At 47.3% G+C, this 25,566-nt stretch overlaps 1 protein-coding gene across 2 annotated transcripts in view; it reads right to left on the minus strand.

Moving 5' to 3' along the window:
• Positions 1–25,566, minus strand: part of SUPV3L1 (Suv3 like RNA helicase) — a 1,718,675-nt gene that overhangs the window by 681,831 nt on the left and 1,011,278 nt on the right. For both annotated transcript variants that reach the window (XM_069610607.1, XM_069610608.1), the window contains exon 11: positions 5,588–5,807. In XM_069610607.1, the coding sequence (XP_069466708.1) occupies positions 5,588–5,807 (220 nt within the window). The remainder of the gene's footprint in view (positions 1–5,587; positions 5,808–25,566) is intronic.

Raw genomic sequence — 25,566 nt, forward strand, 5'->3', positions numbered from 1 at the left:
CTGGGTCTCTTTCTGACAGGTACTCACAGACGCCTAACCAAACACTTAATCACAAATATAATCACCCAAAATGGACACAGCTAGGTTAGCCAGTTAGCCCACAAAATCTTTGCTAGTCAAGCTCTCACTGGCTACCTACTTCTATGACCCAGGAAAGCTGAAAGGTCTCCCTAAGACGCTAGTTAAAAACAGTGCTAATCAATTTCTAGCGCCTTTAGGGGAAGACTAAATGCTGCTGAAAACTCTGGTCAAGGCATATTTACTGCTAGACCCACTTTAACTGTTTCGCTGAATATCTGTGTTTGGCAACTGCACCATTGCAAACAGCATTCCTGATGAAAGCCATACTGAATTTACTGCCTGTGGAGGCAGTCACTCAGTTGTGGAACTTTAATCGAGGGGGGTGTGGGGGGGTGCTCAAATTGCAAATGTACGTGTGGTGGGCTCGAGACTTTATCCCCTTTAATTTTGGTATGTCCAATGTTTAATGATCTTATGGCAAAATTCTTACTAGCGTTTCTACAAGGGAGTGGGATCAGATCATGCCGCTCACCTCAGTCTGTAGAATCAGTCTCTCTGCGGGAAGTTCTTGTCTTTCCTTTCTTAGCTGTGGTCTCATCGCGAAGCCGACTCACCTGTGAGAAACCTCAAGGTGTCTCCCCCGATAGTCCCCGGAGATCTGTCATCCAGGGGGCCAGGACATGGCCAGAGCTATTGGAGCCAGTTCCTGGAGTGGACCAGTGCGGGAGGATTACCAGGAAGGGAGGCGGGGGGGTCTTTGGGGAGTGAAAGTGGGACACTGAAGGGTACCCCCCCTTCCCTGTAACACCTTTTCCCCATCCTACCCTGTAGGATATTTAGAAGCTCTACCCCGTCCCCCTTTTCTGACACGAACACTTTCTTACACTGTGAAAGACAACAGACTAACACGAGAGCCGTTTATCTGACATGTCCCAACACAAGGGTCAGGCAGAGTCAGGCAATTGACAATAACTATACACACCTGACGGCCCTTTCCTTTCCCCACAGGGATAAAAGGCAGAGCACGAGAGCACACTTGGAGCAAGGCAAAACCCATGAGGAAGCACTTATTCCAGGACGGCAGTTCAAATGGAGGAGATAGGCGGGAGACTTGAAAGGACGACAAGGAGGGAAGTGCCATTGCCCTTTTCATCCCAGACCTGCGAAGCCTCCATGAAAGGAATTGTAAGATCAGGAACTAAAGCTGGCGTGTAGTGTAACAGATGTCAACCGTGCACAGGGCCCTCCCACACTAATAGCCCAGGCGGGGAGTTGCGCTTGCTACCGTGGTACCGTTCTTGACTCCAGAGGCAAGAAACGCCAACAAGTTCAGCACAGCCAGTGAGGCGGAGAGAGCCGGACGGTGCGGAGCCAAAGGCAACATTATATGAACAAAGAACTCGTGTGCGATTGATCTCTTTAGAAAACCCAGTGAAGGACCAGCTGCAGAGTGGTCAGGCGCCACGTGAGCACTCAGAGGACTCTGGCTGCTCCCCTTTGTTGAAACGACAAAGACGAAGAGGCCAGCGTGAAGTGTCAAAGTAGTCATTCATGCGTTAAGTCAAAAACCCTTTTACAATCAAAAGTCTTCAACACGTTGTCAAGATGAAAGCTAAGGGAAGTGAATCCTGCATTGTGATAAAGCAAAGTGACCTGTGTATTTGGCAAATGTGCACCCGGTTGAGGATGCCTGCAAATCGGGGTTAACAATAATAATCCTGTGAACATTGTGTTGACAAGAGTGAACCCGACTGAGGGATGTCCACAGAGATAATGATTGTTTAAAAAGACATTGAGACAAATACTACAGATGACATTTTGAGTGAAAGGCCGTAGTGGATCCGACTGAGGGAGGCTAACATTGAAAAACGGATTGGAGCCCGGTCGAGGGGGATCCAGGGATGAAGAGTAATCACCCAAAGTAACAGATTACAGAAAATAACTTTTGTTTTGTGGCTTATGGCATAAGGATGAGACGCGGTACCCCCTTCCTTATGACACCCTTTCCCCATCCTACCCCATTGGATATTTAGAAGCTCTACCCCCCCCCCTTTTCCTACACGAACACTTTCTCACACCACGAAAGACAGTGGACTAACACCAGAGCCGTTTACTTGACATGTCCCAACACAAGGGTCAGGCATAGTCAGGCAATTGACGATAACTATGCACACCCGACGGCCCTTTCCCTTCCCCCACTGGGATAAAAGGCAGCACAAGAGCACACTTTGAGCAAGGCTGAATGCACGAGGAAGCAGATATTTCGAGACGGCAGTTCAAAAAAAGGAGAAAGGTGGTGGAAACTGAAAGGACGACAGGGAGGGACTTGCCCTTGCCCTTTCCAACCCCGACCCACAAAGCCTTTGATAAAAGAACCGTAAGACCAGGAATCTCAGCTGGGGATTGGTGTGGCAGATGGTACACAGGGCCCTCCCGCAGTGATAGCCAGGGCTGGGAAAAGAGCTTGCTGCCCTGGTACCGTCCTTGACTCCAGCGTAAGAAAAGCCAACGAGTTCAGCACAGCCGGTGAGTCGGAGCAAACTGAGAGTGGACCGGACTGTGTTAAGCTCAAGGTTGCAGTGACAACATTTGGGTAAAGAAAAGAAGATAATAGCCAAAGGTCTTTTGTGGACAAACAAGGTATCAGTGTTAAAGTGGTCTGTCGCCACGTAGGCGTTCATTCGAAAGACTAACGAATATCCCGCTCCTGAACAAGGAGAATACGTTTAACTGAGAAAACTACCAGAACCATGAGGCCCAAAGAGAGGCCTGTTTGAGATGTCAAAGTGGACATACAAGGATCAAGTCAAACTCCTTCTACTGTCAAAAAGTCTTTGATGCGTTGTGAATTAAAAAGCTAGGTGAAGTGCATTGTGGTGACAAACGTGAACACGACGGAGGGATGTCCATAGTAAGTCTTTGGTCTGAGCCTGATTGAGGGAGGCTGATGTTGTGAAAGGGATCGGCGCCCAGCTGAGGGGGATCCTCGAGTGAAGAGTACTCACCCGACGTGAAGATTAACAGAAGGAACATTTTGTTTAGCTATGTACCCTACATCAGACCCGCTGAAGCAAGAGACTTTGCATAAAAGAGTCTTGGACACAGAAGGTCCTGATATTGAGAAAAGGAACTGTGAGCTCAGGCCGGAAAAGCCCAGAAGTGTGCTGTGCTCCAGAGTACCGCCTTGTCCCCATGTTTCAAACGCAGGGAAGGGAGTCCTCGGCCATAACATCCTGACTCATCATTTGGTGAATACTACTTTCTTTTCTTGTGAACATTATCCAACACTCTTTTGTAGCATAGCGGTAAGGATTGGCAATAGTTTTTGTTTTTTATTATAGGCACATTTTATTTGACTATAGTCCACTAGAACTGTGTTATTATTATTTGATGGTCGTAGCTTGCTCCCATCTTATATTTAGGATTAGATTATTGTGTTTATCTCACCCATTGTTATAGTTAATAAACACCCTTGAACTGTGATCCCTTGTGTCCGTCTTACTTTGATACCATGCTTTCCTTAGACACCTGTGTCGGTAGAAACAGGGTCTGTCCGGGAAGTTGTCTTTCCTTTCTTAGCTTTGGTCTTATCGCAAAGCCAATCCTGGAAGAGGTAGGGCCTATCTTCACCTGCTAATCTTCACCTGCTGCCACAATGGCCTCCTGTAGATGACCAAAGGTAGGGCACAGTGGCGGCCTGGCAGGACTTGCCCAGAGTCTGAAGGGAAAATCCCAAAGGCAGAAAAACCTGATAACTTGTAGTGGATGTGGCTGCTCCAGAAAGATCCAGCGAGAACAAAACACAATACGATTCCAAATTCCAAAGAAGATAAGGAAGTCCAGAGGCTTGAGAGGGACGGGGAACTGTAACAAGACGGTAAATTAGCAGCAACAGAACCAGGAGAGAGAACAGGGAGCAGGAGAATGCAAAATGCAGACGGGAGCACAGTGAGTATGGGAAGCAAGTGTGTGTGTGTGTGTGTTTGTGTGTGTGTGTCTATGTTTTAGGGATGCATTTTGTGATTTTATGAAATATTTCAATCTGATAGTTTTATGGATGTAACGATCCGAAATAAACTTTAATTTGAGCAAAGACCAGACAAAAACAATAAGGTGTGGCAAAATCAAGAGCCCATACACACAAATCAACCTCACAATAGATGGATTGCTTATAGAGGAGGTACCATATTTTGATTACCTCGTATTAAGGATCTTTGGGGTGCAGGAGGTGGCTGAAATGGCTCAAACACATTGACAGACCCAATACAGCACTATGAAGACAGTGCAATGGAAAGGGTGTTTTTCAAAAGCTTGTGGTATTAATATGCTCCCTCGTGCATTGGAAATCTAGAGCTCCAGCGGTTGCTGGAGCTATCAACGGAACATATCATGGGGCCAATGCAATAACCAAAATATGTTAGCGACCAAAACTAATTTTCTTAAAAGACTTCTGTGGTTTCCTAAGAATACACGTAACACTCCCTTGCATATGGAACTTGTTCTTCATGCAATAAATGAAAAAAGAGGTTTGAAACCATTGTTATGGATATGCATTTGGGCTAATGAATCGCTTATATATCAGCTCAGAGACCTTTTAAATTATCAAAATATTTTGACACTCCCATGTTTCAGGTACATTAAAGTATTTTTGGGGCTGGAAGAATTTTGGTCAAAGCCCAATGAAATCACCTGTAAGAGCAGACATGTGGTTGTCAATGCGCACGCAGATTACCTTAGGTGATTGCACATAGACAAATGCCTGTGTTTCTCAACTGGTTGTTTGTACCTTTTAATAAAACGCAATTATACAATGGAAAGCTATCTTTCTCCGATTGATTCCCCAAATCAAATTCCACCTGGACACTGTTCCGATAGCTGCAGTAAAAAGCCAATGGCATGATACAGATTGTGCCGTTGTCAATTCTGCACCGAGAAATTGAAACCATACAGCACTTTTTATTCCAGGGCCCTGTATATGCAGATACAAGGAACTTAAGACGTTGTTTGGATAACAGAGGCATAAAACCAATGGCAGCTTCCAAAGAACTATGTAAACTTGCAAACTCTACTAATGTAATCTTCGCTATATCCGCCTGCGTCAGCAGGGAATGGTGGGGGAGAGAGAGAGAGACACACAAATAATGTGCAATAAGGTCTCACATAGGTATCAATTTGAACATGTTGATTTGAAAAAATGTTTAAAGCATTTTATTTTTAAACTGAGTTCTATTCCTCAATTCCTGTGAATATGTGCTATTGTTTTTATCATTGACAATGTATAAAGTGTAATTTATTCATCTGTATTTGTATGGTGAACAACTGAAATAAAGTTATTATGAATGAAATTTCATATGGACAAAACTAGGATTTCACCATACCTAATTCCACCCTGTTTACTAAGAAATACCACAACATTACAGAGCTTGCAGGGGAGCCATAATCCAAGCCAGTGCATAACACCCTCACCCCAAATGTATGATAGTAACCATAAAGGGTGTTATAGATGGGGAACATCAGTTTCAACCTTATAAACACATGCCATCAACGCACTACCTTAAATACATACCTCAATTTGGTCAACAGGCTTACTCAATATTTCTTTCAATAACACAAGGTCATCACGGTGCATAGTGGTGACTTCTCCTTCCTTAAATATTGAGCTGAATCTTCCTGCACGACCCGAGATTTGTAGCGCTTGAGATGTTGTAATAGTGTCAATCTCCTTTTCTCCTTTTTCATTAATGCTTGGCTTTACCAAAGAATGAAAAATAATTCGTTTTATACTCCTGAAAGAAACACATAGGGATGGAGCTGTTTAAACCATGGGGTTGCATAATTCTGATTATATGAACACAACTTCACTTATACTTTCACTCTGATGGATACAATCTTTCTCCTACAGATGCCTTTATTCTGGAATGGCTCTGTGTAGAATGGGTATGGACATCTTTACACAAGAGTGAGAGAGACTGGGGCTTCGGAATACATTTTAAGTATCTATATCACCACACGCAGTGCCATAACTCTGTTCAACCCAATTTCTGATTCTCAAAATGACCAGTAGAAATGCCATGATTTCAAACAAACGATGTGAAGGATGCAATTAATCACAGTATTAATTATGAGACGATTTTGAGGGACAGTTGGCAAGAAAGCTGTATAAAGATAATCATTTATCCATTAGAAGGAAAGTTACTGAAATAAATAAATGTGTTCTAATAGAACCGCAAATGCTCATCTTTTTTTAAACTTCCCTCAAATGAGTATAATGTATACAATAGGGGGGGGAGATGTGGAAGAGAATGTTACTTAGCTGTAATTCTAGTTCTCCATCAGAGTGCCTTCATTTTAATAAAGCATAGAATATTTCAGTACATGAGCAGGATCCCAGAAGAATTCAAAATATTTAAATTAGAAAAATAGCCAATATACAATATGCCTGAATCAATTAGCATTAAAAATATTTCTTTTTTTTTCTTCAAGCAAAGCAAAAAAGAGACGGGAACTAGCTTGTGTCAGCTTTGCACTTGCAAAGCCATGTAAACAGAAGGGAAAAAAATGAAGATGAAAACATAGGAAAAGCCAGGAGGGAAGGTCAACGTTATGTCCTTGATGGGCTAGCAGAAGAGAGCAGCAGCCATGGAAGAACAGAAGAAATCCCATCACTCGAGTAAGAAGACCCACCAAAGGAGATTTGTTAAAACAAATTAAAGGCTGACTTGTTCCATTGAAGAACCTGCCGAGTGAAGCCTAGGGACCAGCAGCAGGGATGGTCACATTTGATGCCCAGATGGAGAGGCTCAGCAATATAAGACCCAAAGGAACGAAACAAAAAGCTCAACTAATGTCAGACAAACTGCCTTAAGATGTGCACATGAAGGAATAACGACAGCAGCTTGAGAGGGAAGATTCAGCAATAGTGACCCTAGCCAGCGGTAAGTTTGCAGTTCAAAGAAAGTGCAGTAAGACATGACACTGTATTTATTTATTTTATTTGTATAGCGCACCAGGCCCAGGGGCAACTGGGCGCATCTCTTAGTTACAGCATAATAAGGCAGCCAGAGCAATAATTACAGAGGTTACATATATGAAAATAACAATGAAAAGACAAAGCAAATTATATTTACAGGATACAGATATGTGCAAGGTTACACAGTGAACCCAAGGCTAGATGTCTTGGGCGGACAGCCAAGCTTTGGTTAGGTGTTTGAATCTCAGGAAGGAGGGTTCTGCTCTAAGCTCATTTGGAAGCGTGTTCCATAATTTAGCTGCCATAATAGGGAAGCTAGTTCCACCTGATCTTTGAAGATTGAAACGTGGTACGACAAGGCAGTTAGTTTGAGCCATTCTGCGAGGTCTGGTGGAATTGTGGAGGGCAAATCTGTTAGCAGGTAGCAGGGAGCTTGGTTGCGAAGGCATTTATGAGTGAGAGCAAGAGTTTTCAGAGAAATCCGGTGTGGGATAGGGAGCCAACAGATGTTGCGTCTGGTGTTGGAAATGTGTTGACGCCTGGAGATGTTGAGGGCAGCTCTAATAGCATTGTTTTGGACAATTTGTAGCTTATTTAGGTTGCAGCGATTAGTGCCCAGGTAAAGAGCATTGCAGTAATCAATCTTGGACAATACAAGGGTCCTAGCCAGGGTAACACAATTGGCTGTAGAGAGAAAAGGGCGGCTAGCTGTGATAAGCTTGCAGGTGTATGCCGCTGCGGAGGAGACTGAGTTGGTTTGTCTGGTAAGGGATAGAGTAGAGTCGATGTAGATCCCCAAGGTTTTGGTATCCTTGGCAGTTAGGATGGTGTTACCATCAATGATGAAGGAGTTGAATGCAGGGTCAAGTTTAGAGTGTTTTAGTGGTGAGCCAAGAATGAGGAGCTCTGTCTTTTCAACATTTAGACAGAGTCCGTGTTGCGCCATCCAGGCTTGGATGACCTGGTAGATGACATTGATGGCGAGGGAGTCAGCTGTGTAGTCACCTGAGATTGGGATTAGTATCTGGGTGTCGTCAGCGTAATTGGTGTAGGTGACACCCAGATAGTCCAAAATATCAAATAGGGGTTTTGTGAACCCCTAGGTCTCCACACTGTGGAGGGGGGGGCGGTGGGGAGTACCAAGATGGTGATGCACAGATTAATCATCAAACAAAATGGTCCAGCAGAGGCACACTCCATTCCAGGACATCAGGAGAAAGTTGAGCAAGTTTCAGAGGTCGAGCAGCACAGGCGAGTCCTGAGAGGTTCAGAATAACAAAGTCTCTTGACGTATGCATCCAGTTGTCCGCACTGAGCAAGACAAAGCTACACCTGACACTTGCTTCTGGTCAAGAGAAATGCAGAGCGCCTTTCAGATGAGTCCAAGTCCTAACAGTTGACAAAGTTTCTTGTGCAGAGTATCAGCCATTATGCCAAAACAGAGCAAAGTATACCCCAACAACCAACCATTCAAATGTACCATTCAAACATTGGATGGCCCGCTCGCCACCATAGAAAAACCTTTGCAGGAATTCTCTAGGGCAAACTCGGGGGAAGTGTATTCCAGAGAAATTCAAAACAAAAAACTCCTGCAGTTATTCCTAGGTAATCCCCCACATTCATTTGTGAGCACCTGGGTGGAGCTCAGATAAGATAAATGACCATGTATCCATTCCCAATCTCTATCCAATCACACCCAAGGGGACAGTTGACTAGCTACTGTGCCTCAAAACATTGGAGGCTTGATTTTGGGAACCTATAAGAAGAGGGTTCCTATGTGCCAAAATGGCTATTGGTGTAGCCACTGTACTTAAGTACACTGCTGCCAGCCAGAATCAGTACAACTGTTTGGCTCAGGATACTGACCCAACGTGGATAAGGTAAACGTGCCAGTAGGCCCCACCTTTGAAGGCCATAGGGCTTCTCAAAAGGCCACAACACATAAGCGTCCCCACTGAGACTTAGATGGAACTCGCTGGAGAAAAATAGGGCATCAAACGACTAGCAAAAAGTTGAGGGGGGGACTAACAAAACAGTCTTACCTTCTTATGGTCCGGTTTCCAAAACCAGCAAAAAAATCAAGCGGACTAAAAATCAAGTTAACTAAAAGTTAGCAAAGATAACCTGAAAAATGACTGACCCAACATACTATGGCAATACCAGTACTGGCTTTGTCAAGAGGGGATAGCAACCACTCTCATGAGAGGGTCCTAGCTCCCATCTCCACTTCTCCTATGTAAGCATGCTCTTATGCCGAACGCCTTTGTCTCACCCCAATGCCACATGAACCAACAGCTTTCCAGACTCTGAATTTTCTGGTGTCAGCGTATGATATCGGAGCCAAAGCAAGCACCACCACAAAAAGAGCAGCCACCTACAGAGCCACACCTAGGCTGTATTATGTCAGCAGAGGCCAGGACAGCTCCGCAGTAATGTGCACGCCTTGGAAGCAAGACAACACATAGAAACACAGGTTCGATCCCTGGGTCCGCGCCTAGAAACCTCTGGGTATTAAGTGCCTTATAAATAACCTATCATTTAACCGCCAACATCCCTCGCTGTCAGCGTACCGACGCCCGAGTACAAGACCCAGCCGACACAGAAAGAACCAGCATTTCAGCTGCAACATGGCTGGAAGCACAGCTGCGCAATGTTCCCCAGCGCCAGCTGCACCCCAATGCAGCCGGCGCTCCACTCCCTAGACCACCAGGGGATAAACACAGGAACAGAAAACCCAAAGAGACTGCACTTACCAAAGGGGGGCACAGAACAGCTCTCTGTCTGCACCAAGAAAGTGCCCTTATCCAAGCCTGCATCTCTGTGGCATCCAACAACTCGGCCAGACTCTTTAAAATCCGCAAGGAGCTGGCCAATCCAGCTGCAGTCTCTACCTCTCCTGTCCCCTCCCAGGCCCTCTGCACAGCCCTGGCTTCTCCTTTCATCTCTAAAACTCAGGACATCCTGTCCTCTCGCTCTTCCTCTCCCCCTCCTCCCTGCTCTTCCTCTGGGCCTTCTTTGACTACCTCTTCTCCCTCCTTCTCTGCCTTCCCCCTGTTCTCCCCAGACAAGGTCTCTAGACAAGTCTGATCTATGAAAGTCTCGTCAAAACAGGTTCACCACTGTTCCTCCAAAACCATCAAGGACCACATTGACACAATGGCTCCTGCTCTGGCTAACTTCTGCGACCACTGGAGTCTTCCCTTCCCCCCTGAAGCAGTCCCTTGTTCACCCACTTCTGAAGAAACCCTCTGACAACCCTTCCTGCCTGGTTAACTATCACCCAATCTCCATCACTCCTTTCCTGGGCAAACTCCTGGAAAAGATGGCCATCTCGGAGCGTAATCTTCACACTGAATCTGTTGGTTGTCTCCATGACCATCAGTCTGGCTTCAGAGCTGCCAGAAGCACGACAACTGCTCTCCAGAACATCCGTGAAGACCTGCTCTCCAACCTTGACTCCAACACCCCTAGCGTCTTCATCTTACTTGATTTCTCTTCTGCCTTTTACACGGTCAACCATGCCATCCTGCTCAACCGTCTCCGTGATAACCCAAGTATCACAGATCAGGCCCTGGCTTGGCTGACTTCTTTCCTCTCAGCTCGACCCGCCCAGGTCCAACTTGGGACCTTCCTCTCCTCCATCTCTATCTCTACCTGTGATGTTCCCCAGGGGTCTAACCTCTCTCCCTGGCTGTTCAACCAATACCTTGTACTTCTTGCTCACTGCATTGCCACACTCTGCCCCAACTTTCAGTGCTATGCGGATGACACCTAACTCATTTTCAGGCTCCCTTCTGCCACCTCTTCTTCTCTCATCTCTGACTGTCTGCCATCCAGGAGTGGTGTGCCGCCAATGATCTCTGCCTTACTGCCAGTAAGAGCGAGATTCTCCTCATTGGAACACCTGCTCCCTACTTTCCTGTCATTCTCTGGCCGGCTTCTCTTGGCCCTCTTCCTGCTCCCACCTGTGAGGCTAAAAACCTCAGGGGCATCTTCGGCTCCACACTATTCTTCTCTCCTCACATCTCTGATGTCACTAAGAAGTCACACTACCAGCTACACCTCATCAGAGGTATTCTTCTTTTCCTCTCCTTCCCCCAGATGCTCATTGTCTGCAGAGTTCTGGTTCTCACTAGGCTGGACTACTGCAACAGCCTCTTTCTAAATCTGCCTGCCTCTACTCTCCGCCCTCTGCAACTCATCCAAAACAGGACTGCAAGACTTGTCCTTGGCCTCAAGACCAGGTATTGCATCTTTCCAAGACGGAAATCTCTACACTGGATCCTAGTCGTGGCGATGATTAAGTTCAAAACCCTCTGCATTGTCCACAAGGCCTTCTGGGCCTCAATATCTTCAACTCTCTCTCTTCCTAAATATCTTCCTTCTCAAGCTCTTCGCTCATCAACCTCCAACTCCCTCAGGGTCAGTCGCTTCTCCAAGCAACGAGTTGGTGGTAGATCGCCCTCTCTTTTGCTGGGGTCTCCCTCTGTAACTGCGCCTCCCTGCCTCTCTGAAACTTGAGGAGAACCATCTCTGATACCAGAAGCACCTCAGAACCTTCCTCTTCGCTTCTGCTTTCTCTCCTCCTCTCCCCTGCTGATCTCCTGGCTGAAACTGACACTGCACTGTTCACCTAACTACCCCCTGATCTCGGGCCCAGGTCCCCTACCCTCCCAGTTGCACACCTGCACTGCCCCCCTGGCAACCCTTGCGTTCGGGGAATGTTATGTATCCCTACCAGCACTTGACACCCGATGTCTGCACTTACCCTTGCACTTGCCACCAGCACTTATTTTTTATCGAATTTATTAGTTTATCCTATGCACTGCACCCCCCACACACTTTTCCACTCCTCTGCACTTGCGCAATCTCAATGTCACCTGGCCTAGTAAGAACGTTGTCTCTATCTTCCCTCTGTTCCCCCTCCCTTACCTCGTAGCGCCTTGAAACACTTGTGTATAGGCGCATTATAAATGCCATATCATCTCAGATCATAACCATGCCCCCAACACAAACCTGGATATTGAACATCTTGGGCTGCCTTCATTATTACAAATTAGGACTGTGCAGAGAAAAGGTCTGGGTCTTGCCCCCATATTTGAAGATTTTACTGATTATGTCACTCCTCCTGCCCCCACCCCTGTTTCGAATGGACCAGATTGGACGAGGCAAGTAAACCTATAGCAGGTGGCGATGGACCTTAAAAAGAGGAACAAGAAGGAGGAAGCTGTGGGTTGTCCGGGTGATGTTAGAGAAGGAGGTAAATGGCAGACCATGAGACCAGCAGGAGGAAGGATCAGCTGAGTGTTTAGATTTCTGGAGAAGGTGAGGTATTGGTTGGTAAGTATACATAATATTGCATCGCGAGTGTGCATCAATGAGTAATGTGTGTATTGAGTTGAGGTAATGTAAGAAGAATGGGTACAATTCTAAAAGAGATTTTACAGCCAATTTCGGACCTCTTAAATAATTTTAAATAGACGCTTTTTACTTTTTTAAATGTTATGGATGATGTGGTTAGACAGTCTAAAAATGAAATCAGCCAAATAAACGAATTAATTGCAATAAAGTGCAGATTTAATTAAATGCTAGCAAAGCCCCACTAGGTGCTGCTGCACCGACAGTACCTAGCCAAGAGCGGAATATAGCTGTTTCTGACCAATGCATACAAGTTAAAAGATAGAATACTAAATGGCCCAGTAGGTGGGAATGATACTGTAGAGAAGACCAACTTAATGTACAGACCCTACGACTAAATGATGGAACAAATGTATTAAATCTTCGGCCGGCAGGTGGATTTATGCCCACTGGATTTATACCCACCCATTTGGTCATTTTATTAATCAAAATTCCATACTCCTGGCCAGGAAAGTTGGTTGGGTGTGAGCAACGTCTAAACTGGATTCTCCCCTGTTGAAAATTCAATGAGCACATACATAACAAATGGGGTTCACAATGACAAACAAAGTTAGAGGCCAGCAAGATAGCTCAGTGGGTTGAGCGCTGGCTGCTATTTGTGTGTGAACATCTTTAGATTCTATGAGTCATCAATGGGGGGTTGGGGGGGCGTCGAGTTAAGATGATCCTCACTGTAAACACCCACTGAATTTCAAGGGTTTTGTTGCGTTAAATCTGATAACTGTAACTAAAGATTATTTGTGTGAATATATACATATGCATTCTCGGTGAGTCCGAAAATGCAATTAAAAGGAAATGTGGAACCCTTGTTGAAACCTTGCTTATGAAATTATTCAACAATCCATCTTTTCTGCACAGTTTGTTGCTCAGAAAGCACACTGAGCCCTAGCCCCTAAACCTAGGTCAGGAGAAGCTCCTCACCCTATAATCGTGTGCCTCAAATTATAGGGACAGTGATATGATCTTGAAATATTTCTGAGAGAAAGGCGATCTGCACTATGGACCTGATCCAATATTCATCAATCCTGACTTTTGCATTTCGGTGCAGGTTTCCCAGAAATCCTTTCAGGCACAGATTCCTTTTGCAATACTCTTTCCTTCAAAGTAAATTTAATGCAAAGGGCGCTTTCACTGCTTTACATCTCTATCAGATGCCATTGAATCAAGGATTCCAAAACATGCCCTGAAACTAGGGTCTTGGGTCAGCATCACCATTTGTGTACGGGGTTGATCCGACAACTTAGTGTACCATAGTGATATATGCTAGCATTATTTTTGGCTCATATTCTCAGGGGACTCTACTGATTTTCTCCAGCTGAGCGTGGAGAGCGGTCGCCGGTGGCCTGAGGGGATCAGCAGGCCTGGAAAGCCCTGCCTGGGCCTCCGTGAGTTGTGTGCTTTTGTGCCTTTTAATATCAGGAAAAAGAAAGAAAGTTAATTTGTTTTCCTCGCGCTCCTAGCGCGGTGTTTGGCCTGCTCCTGCTCCCCCCTCCCACTTCCTGGTCTTCCCCTCCCTCCCCGCCTCCCTGCCCGCCCACCCCCCCCCTCTGATTGGCTGTGTCCTGCCTCCCCTCTGGCCTACTCGACGGCCGTTCCCCACGCTCGCTTCTTTCTCCAGCTGAGCGTGGAGAGCGGTCGCCGGTGGCCTGAGGGGATCAGCAGGCCTGGAAAGCCCTGCCTGGGCCTTCGTGAGTTGTGTGCTTTTGTGCCTTTTAATATCAGGAAAAAGAAAGAAAGTTAATTTGTTTTCCTCGCGCTCCTAGCGCGGTGTTTGGCCTGCTCCTGCTCCCCCCTCCCACTTCCTGGTCTTCCCCTCCCTCCCCGCCTCCCTGCCCGCCCACCCCCCCCTCTGATTGGCTGTGTCCTGCCTCCCCTCTGGCCTACTCGACGGCCGTTCCCCACGCTCGCTTCTTTCTCCAGCTGAGCGTGGAGAGCGGTCGCCGGTGGTCTGAGGGGATCAGCAGGCCTGGAAAGCCCTGCCTGGGCCTCCGTGAGTTGTGTGCTTTTGTGCCTTTTAATATCAGGAAAAAGAAAGAAAGTTAATTTGTTTTCCTCGCGCTCCTAGCGCGGTGTTTGGCCTGCTCCTGCTCCCCCCTCCCACTTCCTGGTCTTCCCCTCCCTCCCCGCCTCCCTGCCCGCCCACACCCCCCCTCCCTTCCTCTCCCTCTGCCTATAACCTCCCCCCTCCTGGGCAGCCCTCTGCCCGGCAACCCCTGCGGCTAAGGGCCCCAGGCCAAGGGCGACTCCTACAGTGCGGCTCCCTGTGTGTCTGCAGGTGTCCGCAGGGGACGCCAGGCGCCAGTTCCTCCGATCTCTGGCCCACCCCTCCTCACCTTGCTCACCTCATCCGCATGATGCCTCGCCCCCCTATTCCAATTCTCTGGTAACCTAGGGTGCTTTTTTCTCCCCTCGCAGGATTCTCAAACTTAGGTGGCCCTGACCCACTAAGCATTACTGTTTGCTCTGCACTGTGTTAAACTAGTGCCCTCCACTCACTTCCTGTCTGCATACTCGTTTCGTTCTCCTCCCCTCCTACTCCATGGTGCTCTCTATCTCGCCTATCTACTCTAACTGCTTCTCCATTGACTATCCTGCTCTCCTCACTAAATCCGGTAGGAAAAAGTTTAAAAAGGACATCCTGGTCTCCAACCCAGGCCTCCCTATCGCTGACACCTACACGAGCGCCTGCTCCAAGGAAACTCTCACTGACATTCTCTTTTTCGTGCCTTCACCTGACCTATGGACCCTTCACATGGTCGCTGTGCTCTCTCCTTTCTCCACCTCTCCCATTAATGGTGGCACCCGTTGGGATGTCCTCTTGGCCCCTTTCCGCTCCTCTAAGGCCATCATTAATGTCTATGTTAACGGGACCGTCTTGGTCCAAGGCCCTCAGGCCAACCTTCACCTCTTTGATAGACGCTTCCCATGCCTCATCAACTTCCTCTCCGCTCCCGCTGTCCCCCCTCCTCTATCCTCGGCTACCTTGCCTCTCCCCTCCCTCCCTGCCCCCTCTCTTGCTCCCTCTTCAACTCCTTCTCTAACACCTCCGCAGGGCGTACCTCTGATCTGTACCCCTCCCCGGAAGCTTTTCAAGGGTGGCAACCTTCTCCACATTGCCACTCTAAATTCTCGCTCTGCCATCAAGCACTCCTCTGATATCAGTCGCCTTCTTGAGGAACTGGACCTCGACGTCCTCGGTCTCACTGAGACTTGGTTCACTGCCAGCTCTGCCACCAGCTTCGACACACTCCTACCTGACGGCTACAAGATCCTCTCCGTGCCCAGGCCCAACCGTTCAGGGGGTGCTGTTGCCCTTATCTTCCCTGAGTGGATTCCTGCCACTGTCACTCCTACGAAGACCTACTCCTCTTTTGAATGTCTTGTCTGCCGACTCTCTCTCTCTCCTAGCCATTCCCTTACCGTGGCTACTATCTATCGGCCACCTGGTCAAATTTCCTCCTTCCTCTCTGAGTGGGCTGATCTCTCCTCCTCACTCCTGTCCTCAACCACCCAACTCCTCTTTCTCGGTGACTTCAACATCCACCTCGATGCCTCCTGTCCCCCCACTGGTCTCTTTCGCGAACTCTGCAACTCTCTCTCACTCTCTATTCTCCCGTCTGGTCCTACTCACTCTGCAGGGCACACTCTTGATGCTCTGATCTCTTCTGACCTTCCCCTCTCCCTCCCTCTCTCCACTCCTCTCTCCTGGAGCGATCACTTTCTCCTATCCTCCCACCTCTCCCTCCCTACCCCACAGGCAAAGCCACCCTCTTCACTGCCACCCACCTTCTCGGTCATCCGACCCATGAAGCGCGTGTCAGTTGAGGCTTTCGCTGCTACCTTCTCGCCCCCTCCTTCCCCCTCGACTGACTCCCACCCTGACACAGCCCTCTCCATGCTCTATTCCTCTATATCCGATACTCTCGATATCCTTGCCCCCGTCATGAGAATCCGCCTGAAGCCCAAAGCCAAATGTAACTCCTGGTATGACTCGGATCTCGTCACCCTAAAACGCAAGTGCAGGGTGGCAGAGAGGAAATGGCGTGCTTCATGTTCATCCTCTGACAAACTGGCCTGCCGCCTGCTCCAAAGGCAATACCGGCTCTCCGTTCTCACTAAGAAGAGAGCCCTTATCCAAGCCCGCATCTCTGAGGCATCTAACAACTCGGCCGAACTCTTTAAAATCTGCAAGGAGCTGGCCAACCCTGCTGCAGTCTCTACCTCTCCTGTCCCCTCCCAGGCCCTCTGCACTGCACTGGCCTCGCACTTCATCTCAAAAACTCAGAACATCCTGTCCTCACTCTCCTCCTCTCTCCTCCCTCCCTCTCTTCCCGGCTCTTCCTCTTGCTCTCTTGTAGCCGCCCCTCCGCCCTCCTTCTCTGCATTTCCACCTTTTTCTGCTGATGAGGTTTCCAGACAAGTCCGATCTATGAAAGCCTCGTCTAAACAGGTTCACCCCTGTTCCTCCAAAACCATCAAGGACCACATCGTCTCCCTGGCTCCTGCCCTGGCTGACTTTTGCAACCACTCATTCGCCTCTGGAGTCTTCCCATCCCCCCTCAAGCACTCCCTTGTGCACCCCCTCCTCAAGAAACCCTCTTCCGACCCCTCCTGCCCGGCCAACTATCGCCCAATCTCCATTACTCCCTTCCTGGGCAAGCTCCTGGAGAAACTGGCCATCTCCCAGCTTAACCTCCATGCTGAATCTGTTGGTAATCTTCATGACCATCAATCCGGCTTCAGAGCGGCCAGAAGCACGGAAACTGCTCTCCTGAACATCCGTGAGGACCTGCTCCTGAACCTCGATTCCAACACTCCCTGTGTTCTCATTCTTCTCGATCTCTCCTCTGCCTTTGACACTGTCAACCATGCCATCCTGCTCAACCGTCTCCGTGATAACCTGGGTATCACTGGTCAGGCTCTGGCATGGCTGACCTCTTTCCTCTCCGGTCGACCCTCCCAGGTCCAAATGGGCTCCTTCCTCTCTGACATCTTTTTCTCCACCTGTGGTGTCCCCCAGGGATCCAACCTCTCTCCCTGGCTTTTCAACCAGTATCTGGCACTCCTTGCCCACCGCATCGCCGCTCTCTGCCCCCACTTCCAGTGCTATGCGGACGATACCCAGCTCATTTTCAGGCTACCCTCGGCCTCCTCCTCTCCTTCCCTCATCTCCGACTGTCTGTCTGCTATCCAGGAATGGTGTGCCGCCAATGACCTCTGCCTTAACGCCAGTAAGACTGAGATTCTACTCATCGGCACACCCACTCCCTCCTTCCCTGCAGCTCTCTGGCTGGCCTCCCTTGGCCCCCTTCCTGCCCCTACCTGCAAGGCTAAAAACCTCGGGGTCATCTTCGATTCCACACTCTCCTTCTCTCCTCATATATCTGATGTCTCTAAGAAATCACACTACCAGCTGCACCTCCTCAGAGGTATTCTTCCCTTCCTCTCCTTCCCCCAGAAGCTCACTGTCTCCCGAGCCCTGGTTCTCTCAAGGCTGGACTACTGTAACAGCCTCTATCTTAATCTCCCTGCCTCCACTCTCCGCCCTCTGCAACTTATCCAGAACAGAACTGCGAGACTTATCCTTGGCCTCAAGCCCAGGGACCGTATCTCTCCAGGATTGAAATCTCTTCACTGGCTCCCAGTGGCTGCGAGGATTAAGTTCAAAACCCTCTGCATTGTCCACAAGGCCTTCTGGGGCCTGGGGCCTAAATACCTTCAACTCTCTCTTCCTAAATATCTTCCTTCACGAGCCCTTCGCTCATCCGTCTCCAACTCCCTCATGGTCAGCCGCTTCTCGAAGCAACGAGCTGGGGGTAGATCTCTCTCCGCAGCAGGGGCCTCCCTCTGGAACAGCCTTCCTGCCTCCCTGAAACTTGAGGAGAACCATCTCCGGTTCCGGAAGCACCTCAAAACCTTCCTCTTCGCTTCTGCCTTCTCTCTCCCTCTCCCCTGCTAAACCTGCTTAACTCCCCTCTGAATTCTGCACTAAACCTGCATCTGGGCCACTCTCAGCGACCTCTGTCCAGGGCCCAGCCACTCTCCACTTGCACTGCCTCCCTGGCTCCCCCTACACTGTGGGACTGTCACTGTATCCCTACAGCCCCCTTCCTAGCACTTGCTCTGCACTTACCTCGCACTTGCCACCAGCTGGCCCTTTTTATTTATTATTTATTATTTTATTACGCTACTTACCTTGTACTGCACTTTCCCCCCCACCTCCTCCCCCTGCACTTTCCCCTTTTTCCCCCTACCTCTGCACTTGCGCGATCTGAATGACACCTGGCCTAGTAGGATCGTTTGTCTGTCTTCCCCTTGTTTCCCTCCCTCCCTGCCTCGTCGCGCCTTGAAACACTTGTGTATAGGCGCGTTACAAATACCATATCATATCATATCATTGTTTTGTGGATGGTTCAGAGTTGGCATTGATTTATGTTGGCAATCGCGTTTATGCCCTCGGAACCTATTGCCAAATGGTTTGGGTCAGCACTGTTCTGTTGGGAATACAGTAAGGGTGGGTGAGGGTTATTTACAAAAAATGGCAATGGCTTTACAGGTTAAGTTCCTGATCCGCTTGCAAATGTTATTAGACAAAGTATTAACTTTACATGTCTGTACATTCTTTGGTCTGAAGTAATCGGAGTTCCACTGTTATTTAGTTCGTTCCAGAGAGAGAAAGTTTTGAGCACTTTGCACAAGTCCTTTTGCGGGAGGACAATGCCTGCCTTTCCCCAGAGCTGGACATGGAACTGGAGGAGTTGCTGAGTGGAGACGGACCCGGCCTGGTGTCCTTTAAAGCCCTGCGGGAGTTATGAGGGACACTGCGTGATAGCGGCTCGCCTGTATACCTGCACAAGCCAGATCCATCTCCTGGAGGTGTTTAAACCCGCTTTGAAAAAATTAAGGCAAATCTTTCAAATGAGTACAAGAAGATTACGCTGATGTCAACAACCAGGAGCTCCCCCGGTATGGCACTGTAGCAGATTTTGGCAGACAAGAGGTCTGTCGACGCATTGCTTGTCACAGTCTTCAACTATCTGATCACTGTGGTTGCTGCATTTGCTTGCACTTATCTTGGTAGCCAGAAAGTCTTCACAGATTCTGCAGCATGGATTTTGTCAGCGGTCACTGTGGCTTCCGTGGTTGGTTTGGCGGAACTGGGTGTGCTTGTGCGCACGATGGAAGGTGAACTTGGAGAATCCTAGTGTAAGAGGAACCCTCTTGAAATCCTGGAGCATGAAAAACTTTTTTCCGAGCTGGACTGTCTGTCTTTTCCTGAATACAAGTTGCCTTCTGTCACAATAGGTCTGTGCTAGACATTTCTGCGGACAACGCTTGCTCTTGTCCACTCCAGGCATGATGCATAATGCTGAATTCCCATTCCACTGGTGTTCTCCCACTCTTCTACAACCCTTCTTTCCATTTCATCCCTAATGTAAAAGACAGAATAGCACTCCATGTGATGCTGACTGGTGAATGCAGCCGGCTTGTTTCGACCGCAATGAAACCTTGTGAAATGATGTTTAATCATGAAACATTGTAGTCGTGTTAACATATTGTTTGATCCTCTGTAGGTCTTTTTTGTTTTGTGTCCATCTCTGAACTGATGTTGCTAGTAGATATTTTACTTTTGTATGGTGTGATACTCTTGCTTTTTCCCTTAGCATGCTTGTAAATCTAAGACAATTGTTAAATAGTTGGAAGCACAGGTAGGTACATTGCCTTTCTCAAGCATTCACATGGTATTGCTGGGCTTTCGGGACTCAAATTCCTGACTGTGCCCAGCATTTCCAATGTGTTGTCCTACAAACTGATTTTCTTTAACAGATAAACCCATCCCTCTCAAAGCTACTCCATTCCTCCACTGGACTGGCCTATTCTTACATCCCTGCACCTCGTGGCTGTCATGTGCTGTAGGAATCCCATGGCAAACTGTGCTGGCCATGGTGTGTATAGATCAGAAAAAGAGGACTTGTGATTCTGGAATGTTGGTGAACAAGGCAGCAGCTTAAACCAACTGCTCCTGCTCCCTCCCAGCCTATGGATAATAATAATATTGGAAATTGAGAAAAATGAATCCTGCGCTGATATCAAAGAAGATTGAGATCCCTGACAACCCCAACTCCAAAAAAGCTAAACAAGAGGAGAAGATGGGTGAGAGTTCAGAGAATGGTGACATGTATGCACTGCTTCTCCAGATTGCCCAGGATGTGAAGGAAATGAAGTTTACCCTCAGTGAATTGTCCTCTCAAGTCGGTCACCTGGAGAATAGAGTCACCAAAGTGGAAGCAGAAAATACAACCTTGGCCACGGAGGTTGCAGGGAGTTATAGGGCCTACAAGGAGTTGAGATATGAAGTTTCTGATTTGAAGAGGAGGAACCTGATGTTGGAGGCTGATCAAAGGATCTTGAACTTGCGCTTGCTGGGTATGAGTGAAGACCCTGCTTTAGACAAAAACCTCGATCACAGAGTCAGAGGAGTACTGGAGGCAACTTTGGGTAACAACATCCTAAAAGAAATGGACATGGATTACTCCTTTAGAGCTGGTAAACTGGTCCAGGCCGGAAAACCAAGACAGATCATCATGGTGATGTCCAGAGTGAGTGCAAAGGAAAGGATTTTAAAGGCTGCGAGAGTAAAAGGAAAACTTCTGCTAAATGGAGATCAATTGGCGATCTATCCAGATTTCCCTAAGGAAATAGTGGAAATGAGGAAGGCGTTCAAAAGTGCATAAGCTTTGGCACAAGAAAAGGGGATTAAAACTCTGCTGGTGAAACCAGCGACACTGAAGATATTTTTTGGATCAGGTGTCAAAACCACAGAGGATCCAGTTGAAGCTGAAAAGTGGCTGAGGGCTGGGGGCTTAAACTTGGATAATAGTATTGCAGATTGATGTGATGCATGATGTATGAAGCTGTGAAGATGTAAGGTTACTTTTCTTTATTGATTCATTTTTTCCTGAATGGTATCAGAGCGTTATTAATGTTTAAAATATGCTGTAACGGTTTTTCGCTCGAGCGTAGGCTTGATGTGGGCTCGGATAATGGGTGCTTTACTCTACGGCAGTAGGCGCTCTATAGATTTTTTATAGGTGATGGTGCTTGTTTTTGTTTGGACGGAGTGCGGGAGGTGTTGTGCTGTCCGGAAATGTCGGCCGTGCGACACCCTTCGGAGTCTTGCCGGCAGCGGTGTGTTGGATTGGTGGCTGCGTGTGACCGGCCACTGTTGACGCACATTTGAGGTAAGGCGTAGTGGCGCGTTCTCCTTTGGGGCCGCAGCACGCGTGTTCCGGGCAATGTGCCTTGCTGCATGCTCAGGTGTTTGGGGGGCACAGTGGGGGTAGAGGCTGGGGTGCATGTGTTGTGGCTGAGGGGAGGGGAATGCTCTTTGCACGGCTTTATCCCGGACTGCTGTGGTACGTTGATCACATTGTAATGTGTTTCCATAGCCAGAATTAGATGAAGGAATGCCACGTTTGCGAGTATGCTGCCCAATGCTAATCCCCTGCATATGTAACAGTTGTTCTTGTCCTGGTTGCACACCCCTGACATGCTGAGTGGGGTATATTTGACATGTACTTGTACTGTAATAACGAAGCCAACTGTATGCCATTACCATCACTGCATAAAGAAGGTGAGAGTTGTCACTATTGGGTACCTGGGGTTCCACTGTAGTCTACACCTTTTACTTTGCATGAGTAAGTTTCCTTTCGTGCAGTAACGAAATCAGCTGTGAGAATGTAATAGTGCTGTCATCTAATGTGAACACTGACGAGGCCTATGGTTAAGATATGATTGTGCACCTCTGTCTACTTACCAAATCACAGACAGAATTTTCTATTAGGTTTTTTTTTTGCAGTAATGCTTACGTTGGAGAGGGTTTGATTCCATTATCAAAGCGCAATGAGTGATGTGCCAACACGTTATATCTGGAGTGCCCAGTTATACAGTACATTTGGATTAACACGGTGGGGGTTGCAGTTTTGTGCCATGGAAGTCACATGGGGGAATGTAGTGTCCAGGAAATACCGGGGATTCTGATTTTTATGCTTGGCAAGGTGAGTGGTAAGGCCACCGGGATAGTCATGGATTGGTGTGTGAATGCCATGGAAAAGTTTAATGCTGTATCTGGCTTCTAATCTCATTTGGTAGGGTGCAGGGACACAGGTATTTTGCAACTCTCTGTACACTTGCTCACACTTTCTAGTGATGATTCACGCTCAATTGCTCAGCATGCCCGCAGTAGTTGGGATTTGTGATGTTTACACTGATGGTTGTGACGGTAGGTGGATTAGTGTGATTCGTTGATGGTTATAATAAGAGAATTCAGGTTTTGTCTCGGCATGTGATTGACACATGGTGTGGTATTTAGCGTTTTTGAGTAGGGGATGTTGCATCTATTCAGGAATGCTCTTATTTGTGCTTTCATTTGCTGGAGAGTTGTGGGAATTCCTTTAGACCAAATTGTATTTTCAACTTCATTTGAATTTGACCAAATGTGGTCTGTGACACCCTTTATGGGCTTTCTATAGGCTGACCTAAGGGAGGGAGGGGGGTAAGTCCCTTTCAGCGTGTAGCTGGAAGGGATGTTCTGGATGGTTGGGTGGTTCAAGCCCAGGAGTGTGTTTTTTTTTTTATTTTATTTCTTTACTTGACTGTAGGTTTAGGTAGTATTGTGTCTTGTGAATTCATTGCAAGGATTGGGAAACGGGATCTAGCAATGTCTTAAACTTATCAGAGGAGTTTCATAGTGGTATCTTGGAATGTGAATGGTGCACATTGTGCTGTCAAGAGGAAAGTGATTTTGAGTAAACTAGGGGAGATGGGGGTGGATGTCGCGATGCTTCAGGAGACTCATTTGTTAGATGCGGATATAGATAAGTGGAAAAAGGAGTGGGTTGGTGATGTTTATGGTTCATCGTTCACTACTGGTTCTAGGGGTGTGTGTATTCTTTTTAGGAAAAATCTCCAGATCACTGGGGTGAAGTGTGTGAAGGATGGGGATGGAAGGATAGTATGTGTCACTGCACATATTCAGGATGCTCAGTATTGTTTCTGCAATATATATGCTCCGAATGGGGGTGATGGTAGTTTTTTTGTAGCTTTAACGCAAATGTTGCAGAATGTAAATGCGATTAATGTGATTTTGGGAGGGGACTTCAATGTGGTTTTAGAACCTGGACTTGATAAAAGTGTGGGGGGTGTGGACAATGCCAACGCTCTGAAAAGAACAGCATTAAAGAGACTAATTGATGAATGGAACCTCACAGATGTTTGGGGATTGCAAAACCCTTCTACGAGACAATATACTTTCTTCTCTGCAAGGCATAATGCTTATTCGAGAATTGACCTCTTTATGACCTCTGGCCTCTGTACACAATCATTCCAAAGGGGTAACATCGGATCACTACTTGTTTCGGACCATGCTCCAATCTCCATAGACTTGCGATTGACCTTCCCGGTTCCTAGGTCTAACACCTGGCGGATGAATGTCTCCCTCTTGGACGACGATGAAATTGTGGACAAAATTGTTCAAGAAGCGAGATTCTTTATATCTGTGAATTGGACTGGTGAAGTCAGGGTGGAGTTTGTGTGGGAAGCCTTCAAATCATATATGCGAGGATTGTTGATTGGTTTGTCCAGCCAAAAGAAAAAAATGAGAGATGCAGAAGTGAAAAAGCTTATTGTGGACATTCAGGATCTTGAGAGAAATAATATGCAAAACTTTTCAGATGAGACTATTAAAATATTGAAGCAGAAAAGGAGACGATTGGAAGATTTGTATTCTTCGAAGGCTGAGTGGTTGCTTTTTAGAACCAAAAGCAACTACTATGAAAAAGGAGAAAAATGTGATCGACTTCTGGCACATCGGTTGAGGGTTATGGACAGTGGCAGATCTGTCAATGCAGTGGAAAGACAGGATGGGTTGGTGACTTTTGATCCTGTGGAGATTAATGCAGCATTTCTGTCGTATCATAAAACCCTGTACTCTTCAGAGATCAACTTATCTGAGCGTACAATTGGTCAATTCATTGATGACTGCCATCTGAAGAAAGTGAGTTTGGAATCCTTGGAGTGTATGGAAAGAGATTTGAACGTGGAGGATCTCAGGTTGGCTGCTTATGCGCTGAATTCTGCGAAGTGTCCAGGCCCGGATGGGCTACCAGCTGAACTTTTCAAAATTTTACCAGAAGAGGTGTTTGCTTTGATGCTAGAGATGCTGCGCGCCTCTTTGAGGAATGGGTGCCTTCCAAGTTCAACAAGACATGCTTCAATCTCCGTTTTTCTGAAGGAGGGACGATCACCAGTGAAAACTGGCAGCTATAGGCCGATCAGTTTATTGAACACGGACAACAAGATTTTCGCCAAGGCGTTAGCTTTGAGGATTGAGAATGCGCTGATGGATATCATAGATGTAGGCCAATCTGGATTTGTAAAAGGCAGACATGTTTCAGAAAATGTGAGAAGATTGTTGCTGACACTGTATGAAAGCAAAGAACACCATAATGATGTGGTGACGTTGTCCTTGGATGCTGAGAAAGCTTTCGACCGTATTGAATGGACATATCTTTTAAGTACATTGAAAGGCTTTGGTTTTGGAGATACCATGATCGGATGGATAAGACTGCTGTATTCCCGGCCGACTGCTTGTGTTCGGACTAATGGCATGGACTCGGGCATTTTTGAACTTGGGAGAGGGACGAGGCAAGGCTGTCCACTGTCGCCAATTCTGTTTGTGATCGCCATGGAATTGCTGGCTGTGAGGATAAGAGAAGAGGATAGAATTGAGGGCGTACGCTTTGGTGCAGCTTCCCAAAAAGTTTGGTTGTATGCGGATGACATGCTGGTGGTGGTTCAGAATGTGGAGAGCTCCATTCCTGTGCTGATGGAGTTGATCGATGTGTTCAACAAGGTTTCTGGATACAAGATCAATTGGACCAAGTCGGAAGCGCTGCCGGCATCAACCACTTGCACTGTTTTGAAGATGCAGGGTTTTCCCTTTAAGTGGTGTCCGAATAAGATGAGATACCTTGGGATTTGGCTAACGAATGATGCCTCGAAAATAATGGATGTCAATATTACACATGTGATTCAATCTTTGGAGGTGGACCTGCAGAGATGGAATGCACTTAAATTGAGTCTCTGGGGGAGAGTGA

Source organism: Ambystoma mexicanum, chromosome 8, assembly GCF_040938575.1.
Source record: "Ambystoma mexicanum isolate Mex_15411 chromosome 8, UKY_AmexF1_1, whole genome shotgun sequence".
In the NCBI taxonomy this organism is placed as follows: Eukaryota; Metazoa; Chordata; class Amphibia; order Caudata; family Ambystomatidae; genus Ambystoma; species Ambystoma mexicanum.